We start from the raw sequence: 7,792 nt of genomic DNA on the forward strand, positions 1-7,792 counted from the left end.
CAAAAATGTTTTATCTCTTAAATAAAAAATCCAATTTAAAATATGTTTTCATCATTAAGTCCGCCTCGAAGAGATCTTCAAAACTAGGTCCCAAATTGATATGTTTCGACGACTTTTTTAGGGCCAAAGGTTGCCATGATGTTACACTGAAATTGTCATAGTGTTTACACAAAAGTTTTCATGATATGTTTTATCTATTTTGTTTCTTCTAGATTTAAAGCTACCATTGTATTTCAACTACTTTTCAAGGCAAATTTTATTAATTGACCATGAATTTTTTTAGTAATTAACCACGGCAAATTAAATTCATGGATCATGGCAACTTTTAGTAATTCAACATGGCAAATTTAGTTTATAGATCATGACAATTTTAGTTTATAGACCATGGCAATTTTAGTATTTTGACCATGACAATTCTAGTATTTTTACCATGATTTTTTTGTATGAACCATGGCAAATTGTGCATGTATCATGGAAAATTTAAGTAATTCGCCATGGCAATTTTAGTTTTTGGTTCATGCCAAATTTGAGTCATCAACTATACATTTTAAAAGTATTTGATGATGGATTTGTTTTTAATTATGAACCATGTAAAAAATTATTTCATTGATCATGACAAATTTTAGTAATTTTTTCTGGCAACTTTAGTTTTTAATTCACTCTTTTATAACATGTCAAAATTTACTTTAAAAGTAGAAGAAAAAATAGTTGAAACATAACTTTAGTGTAAATACCAAGTCAATTTATGTGCAATAGACATGGCAACTTTTAACCATCAAAAAATATCGTCGAAACATATCGATATGGGATCTAGTTTTGAAGTCCTCGTCGCGACGATTTAATGGTGAAAACGAATTTTCAATTAGATTTTAATTTAAAAGATAAAAAATAGAGTTTAAAAACCCTTAAAGTTTCTCACTGGTATCATCTATTTTTATCCCTGTTTATATGCATGTGTGAAAAAACAAAAAGTTTACGTGTCACAATGAATGGCTAGAAGGACGTTATCCTTCGTGTGACACTTATCACATATCCATGAAATTTAGATCGGGGAGGTAAACAAATGAAAATGTGGGAAGAAGAAGAATGAGAAACGATTGATGTTGAACGATTAGAATAGGTATCCCCGTTGCAACAACTCACGAACAATTACGACAGTTTATAAGAAAAATAAGATAAGATATCAGTTTTGCTAAAGCACATCTAGATGTGCCATAAATATCGTACATCTAAGTTCTATGTCATTGATTTTACGTCGAGATTCGTGTGGATGTTTTCTTTTTCTTTTTTATTTTTCTTTTTATATTTGATCCACTCACTTAGATGTGCAATAACTAGAGCACATCTAGATGTGCCCTAAACACACCCATAAGATATCTGGCAGGCTAGACCTTATCCATTCATCATTTCGTTTAGTATCAAAAAAATTATTTCGTTTAGTACATGGGAGTATAATATACTTCAATATAATAATAAATCAGTTTAAGCTGCTCTGGCCACGGGGTCGCAGGCAGGACCAAGCCCGATGAGATTGACCACGGGCTGGGCCCGGGTGTGCATCCTGGGCACTGTCACGGTCAGTACGCCGCGGGCGTAGTCGGTCGTGATGCCGTCGGTGTTCACCATCCCCGGCAGCCGGAACTTCCTTGCGAAACTGCCTCGGCGGCCGTGGACTTCCGCGTCACGAGCGTCCAGCTCGGTGCGTATGACGAGGTACCTCCCGTCCTCAATCTCCACCCTGATCTCCTCCTTCTTCACGCCTAATAATCGAACGTACACCACCCATGTCGATGTCACGGCCAAAATTAAGAAACAGAAATAGTGCCGGGAGGAGCGGAGGAGCGGGCCGAGAGTTACCGGGGAGGTCGGCGGAGTAGATATGCGCGGCGCCGGTCTCATCCCAGTTGACGGGGTTGGGCGGCCGTGACGACGGAGCGGGAGGCGAAGAGTAAGGGCATCTCCAGTCGTTGGCCTCTCAGGAGGGGCAAAAAATCGCTTCCTGAGAGCGCGCCGGCGCTAAACCGCGCACTGGGGGCCTGATGCCCCCTAGTCGCGGCGCCCACATTTAAAAAAAAAAACAAATACGGCGCAAACACGACTCAAATTTAACGCAAATATCGGTGAATTCGTTCAAATTCTTTATAAAAAAGGAAAAACTACCGCGGGCTACCCGCCGTCTCCCTCGCCGCCCGCCTTGCCGCCCGCCCACGCGGTTCTACATGCCGAGGAAGCTGTAGAACCGCGTGTAGTCACCGCTGCCGCCGTCGTCGTCGTCGTCGCCCGCGCCTACGCCTCCGCCGTCCTTGCTGCATCCCTCCCCCGGTTGGCGCGGCGAGTTGGACGGTCCGGGGGCGTCGTCGCTGTCGAGGACCACGATGCCGTGCTCGTCCTCGCGCCCACGCTTGCGGGTGGCGATCTCCTCCAGGGCCCGGCGCTGCCGGACCATCTCATCGCGGAGGTAGTCGTCCCGCGCCCACCGCAGGGCGTCCTCGTCGAAGAAGCCGCGCCGGGCTATGTCCTCGTACTCCGCGGGGAGGCCGGGCTCCGGCTTGGGCTCGACGAGGACGAAGCGGCCGGTGGGGGAGGCGTTGTTGCCGATGCGGACGCCGGAGCTGCGAGTGCGCGCGCTGACAGGCATGTCCTGGGGCTCCGGCTTGACGGGGCGGAGGTGGAGGCAGGGAGAGCCGCCGGACGAGGAGGAGGACCCCCCGGTCTCCATGCGCCTCGGGGTCCAGGAGCTTCCCCGGCGGCGTGAGAAGGACGGGGGAGCGGGGTACTCGAGGCGCGGCGTGTTGCCGCCCTCGATGTACTCGAGGACGGCCTCCAACGTGCGCCCGGGCACGCCCCACCATCGACGCCGGCCGGTGGCGTTGAGCCCGGAGGGCACGACGCCGTTGGTGGCCTCGAGTTGCTCGGCGTGACGGCGGCGGAAATAAGGCTCCCAGAGCGGGCTGTCGGGGACGTATCGTGGCCCCTCCCTCGCCGCACGCGGCAGGGACGAGCGGATGCGTGCGATCTCCGCACGCCGCGCCGCGCCGGTGGGTACCGGGGGCACCGGCACGCCGCCGGCGCTGATCCTCCACGCCCCGGGCACCCGCATGTCCGGCGGGACCGGGTACTCGGCCTCGAAAAGGAGGCGAGCCTCGTTCTCGTGGAGATGGCGGCGGCCGAAGCCGTTCGCCGCCGCGCCGTCGCCTGGGAAGCGCTCGGCCATTGGTGTGATGAACTGGAGACGGTGAGAGAGAGGAGAAGGAGGAACGACGACGGCGAGAGAGTGTGAGATCGCCGAGTGCGCTGGGGCGCGTCTTATATAGGCCGAGGCGCCGCCCGTGCGCGTGCCGCCGTGTGTACGCGTGGCTAGCGAGGGAGGGCGAGGGACACGCGTCATCTGGTCTTCACTGCGTCGTCCGTGAGGCATCAATGGCGCAGGCTGACCGGCGCGGCAGCGCGCCAGCTTTGGCATTGATTCGCCGCGGGAAATGAGGCGATGAGGACGACGAAGGGCCGGGAAGAGAGCCGTGTCGCTGACGCGGCGGGCCCGCGGCTGTTTCGCGCCAAAACAGTTCGCCCCGGCGACCCCGGGCGCCCCCCAGCGCGCCGGGTTCGGCCTGGGTCCGCCGGCACTGTTTTCGACCCAGACCAGCGAAAATCGAGCTCCTGGAGCGCGACTGAGCCGATTTTTCGGCACCGGCGCAAAAAAAAAACGCCTGGGAAGGCCTTCCTAGAGGCGCAGCTGGAGATACCCTAAGAAACCAAGACGGAGAGCTGCCACTGCCACCACTACCATGGATGAACCGCCCGAAATCCGAAAGTGGATTAAAGAGGAAAGTCACCTAAGCTACAGTGCAATCTAATGCAAAACAAAGAAGAAAAGTCAGAGGCACCGTAGCAAATAATGTAATTATCTATTGTAGCAGGTTATGTGTGTGGTTACTGTTCATGTAAATAAATTTAAAATTAATTTTATTGCATCATAATTTTGTTTGTATGTATTTTTGTAAATGTATACAATAGATTTGTAATTTGCAAATTAATTCAAGTCATTTTAGCCTTAATCATATGGATGTGAAAGAGGAAAGTTAGAGAATTATAGCTTAAGTGACTTTTTTTTATGTTAGAGGATCCACTTCCCCGGAATCCTAGGTGATGTTGCACCCCTGCATCGGGTAATCCATGAGAATCTCTTGTAAGCTAGTGCTGGCTTCTTACTCTGTAGCTTGCTTTGCCGCATCTGGATAGTTCACTCGCTTTAAATAGCAGAGCTCAGGGTGAAGGTGCAACTTGCGTCGCAACATGTGCGGTGCGGCGCCCATGTGCGGAAAAGCAAGCGTACATCAATGGACAAGATGCTATCGCCTGTGAATAGTATCTCGGTAGCTGGGAGGGCTCTGGCACTCGTGGACATGGCGTACTGGTTGGTCCACAACTAGAAGGGCTGTGTTGTTGGTGTTGTTTTGTTTTCGTAATTGTTTTTACTCTTTCTGTTTCAAAATATAAGATGTATTGGTTTTTCTAAAAACCAAGCCGTTTTAAGTTTGATCAAATTTACAGAGAAATATATTAATATTCATAATATCAAACCAGTATAATTAGATTCATCATGAAACGAACTTTCATACTTTCTTTACTTAGTGTTGTGGATGTTGATAGTTTAAATTTAAAGAAATTGACTTTAAATTTTTTTAATACACCTTATATTTTAAAACCGAGAGGCAGTATTTGGTTTGGCAAGTAGGGGATAGGATGGAATGTGTTTTCTTTTTATTTATAATGCGGTATTTCAGTGGGCCTTTCATGATATGATTTTGTATTATCTGTTAATCAATACATACTTGCGTGAAGCATATTTTTATGTGTTGGTAGTTGCATATACTATGTTGGTGCTACAGCGTCACACGTTGATGCTTTTTTCTAGATGGTGAGAGGGTGCACGGGATTTGTTGCCAATTGATTTGAAAATTATTGACCCGATCAAAGTCATGAACCAAATTCAAAAATGAATACCTGAATGGGAAACCTTTAAACTTAGGGTGCATAGTGAATCAAAAAGCATTGAATGAGAGAACTCCTTAAGAAATTATTTACTCGGTCAAAATTGATGAGGCAATTCCAAATTGGAGACATTTGAATGTGAGGCCTCTAAAATTAGAGAGCATTGTGTAATAGAGGGCGTGGACACATATAGCTTAGCTGATTTGATGTCAGCGTTAGTAAATTGAAAGTTATTTTTTTCAAAAGATAGGTAAAAACTAAGAGCATCTCTAGCACACCCTGCATCCCGTCCCGACCAGCAAAATAATCGCTAAAATGTGGGTCGGGGCGGGAAACTTGCACGATCAGACACCGCATTCGCGGCCGATCCGATTTTTTTTGCGGGACGCGGCAAAAGATCTCCCCCGACCTCTAGATTCACGGGTTAGGAGGACGACCCGAGCTCAGCCCCTATCCGCAGCGAGATTTGGCGAGAGGGACATTTTCGCGTGGCCGTTCTCGCTCCCCTATCCTCCGCCACCATTGCCCCACCACCGTACGCTCCGGTGCATCTTCCCCGGCCGTCCTTCACCGCCATGGATGACTCCCTGCTATTCCCCGTCACCGTCGAGGTCACGCACGCTCAATCCCCTCAGGGCGGATCTCGTTGCTGGCCATGTTGGCCCCGCCGTCGCCCAAGGTACCGCCGCGCCTGCCCGCAAGCGGCAGGGCAACATGGTCGTGCAGGGTGGGAATCCGGCTGCCCCCGCCGCGAAGGGCCGCGCTCCGGGCACCCGGCGGCGGAGAAGATCGCCAAGGCCGCCGGCGTCAAGAGGAAGAGGATTCCGGCTACAAAGAAGCCGCCTCCTTCATCCACTCCCTCCGCCCCGAAAAGAGGTTCCCTGGCGATGCCGCTCAACGGTGCTGCTCCCCCCGCAAGCGAGGTGTTTGACGAAATGGACGGAAGGTATGCGTCTTCGATCATGGCAATTTTCTTTGCTTTTCGCCATTTTGCGATAGCTCGTGACTTGTTGTCATTCAGTATAGCGGTGGTTCGAATAATGCAATTGTCGAATTCATGAACTTGTTGGACACCAACGTCGTTGACATTGATCAAGCCCCGTTTGCCGCATTCGACTACAATGAAACGGAGGATGGCGTGGATGATCATGGTTGTGAGGAAGAATTGAAGGAGATCAATGAGGTAGCGTATGAGCAATCACAAATAAAAACTGGGAAAAGCCAGAGATCGAAGAACTACACGATCTTGGAAGATCAAGTTCTGATCAATGCATGGAGTGCGGTGTCTCTTGATGCATGCACGGATACTTCTCAAACCGCCAAGAGGTATAGGCAAAGGATCGAAGATCAATACTTCGGCATGATGGTAAAGTACCCCAATAGGACTCCACACACATTTCGGTCGCTTCATGGGCGTTGCGAGGTGATCAAGTCTATGTGTAGCCGTTGGGCAGCTTGCTTGGAGCAAGTACGCAATGCACCTCCAAGTGGAACCGTGGAATCCGACTATGTGAGTTTGTTTTGCCTTTGTTCAAGTTGTGCATCATCATATTGCATCATATGGAATGACTGCATTATTTCACTTTGCTCAAATTGTGTAGGACAAAATTGCCCAACATAGATACAAAGACATGGAAGCTTCGAAAGGCAAATTCATGATGCAACCAAATGAGTTGATGTTGTTGAAGTCGTTGAAGATCAAGAAATAATTGGCCGAGAAGAAGTCAAAGGAGAAGAAAGAAAAATGGCAATTGCTCAAGGAAGAGGGGTTGTGTAAAGAGGCCATTGAGGAGAGAAGAGCACGTGCCGCTGAAAACAAAGCCATGTCCAAGTTGCTCGCCGAAGAGAACAAGATCATGACAATAAACCGCAATGACATGGACGACCTCACCAAAGAATGGCATGATATGGCAAGGAGAGAAATCTTGAAGAGGAGAATGGTTGCGTCGGCCAGTGCGTGTTACAGTGCCGGAGATGTTTTCTCTGCTCCATATGGTGGCAATGTCGATGATTTCGGTGTGGGAGTTGGAACAAACGACGAAAGTGGATTCGGTGGTGGCGATGAACTTCAAGATAGACTTGATGGCGCGTGTGAAGATCGACCAAGATGATGCTGGACGTGGTTGTCACTTTTGCAAGACTCTCTTTTGCGTTTGTCCTACTAAACTGAAGCTTTTTTTGCGCGTAAAATGTGTTATGTTGTTTGAATTTGAATTTATTTGTGGAAATCTATGTCAAATTTGAGAATTGGGCGTTTTTGGTTTGATGGTCGATACGACGGTGCCCAATCAAACCCCGCAAAAAGCCAACCTATAAAAAAGTATATTCCGCAAATATCCTTTCATACGGGTCAATTTAGGGATCTGCATGTGCGGCCGTCTGAGTCAGCCCGCAAAGGTCGTTTTCCATAAACTACAAACGTGTTTGTGGGTCGGTCAAATACGGGATCTGCTAGAGATGCTCTAATTAAAGTCAAATACGGGATCTCCTAGAGATGCTCTAAGTAAAACGATAGCTGACGAACTTTCACCAAGAGCCCAACTCTGGTACGCGTATTCCTGTCGCCACGCATATTAGCTGGAGGCGTTTGCTGTAAACCGTTTCCTGGCGAATGCTTGCCTTTTTTCTCCTAATTTTTTTGCGTGATGTGCGCACAGGGGGACTCAAACTCAAGACCTCCTTCAAAGAGGTGCACACCCTTTACACATGTACTTAAACTTATTTATGTATCTTTTGAAGCTAATTTTTAAATTTATGTAACTTCATCGATCGACCCTCTCCCACTGCATCGTTCCTTCGA

The 7,792-nt window shown here is 48.4% G+C and overlaps 1 protein-coding gene across 1 annotated transcript; it reads right to left on the reverse strand.

The window, feature by feature from the left end:
* Window positions 1-1,436: 1,436 nt before the first annotated feature.
* Window positions 1,437-4,313, reverse strand: LOC123191637 (18.8 kDa class V heat shock protein-like). Its single transcript, XM_044604299.1, has 3 exons — window positions 4,210-4,313; window positions 1,858-1,958; window positions 1,437-1,760 (listed from the first exon to the last, which is right to left on the reverse strand). Exons 1-3 carry the CDS (start codon window positions 4,311-4,313, stop codon window positions 1,483-1,485), a joined length of 483 nt encoding a protein of 160 aa, XP_044460234.1. The 3' UTR covers window positions 1,437-1,482.
* Window positions 4,314-7,792: the final 3,479 nt, after the last annotated feature.

The sequence above is a fragment of the Triticum aestivum genome, chromosome 2A (assembly GCF_018294505.1).
Source record: "Triticum aestivum cultivar Chinese Spring chromosome 2A, IWGSC CS RefSeq v2.1, whole genome shotgun sequence".
Taxonomy (NCBI): Eukaryota; Viridiplantae; Streptophyta; class Magnoliopsida; order Poales; family Poaceae; genus Triticum; species Triticum aestivum.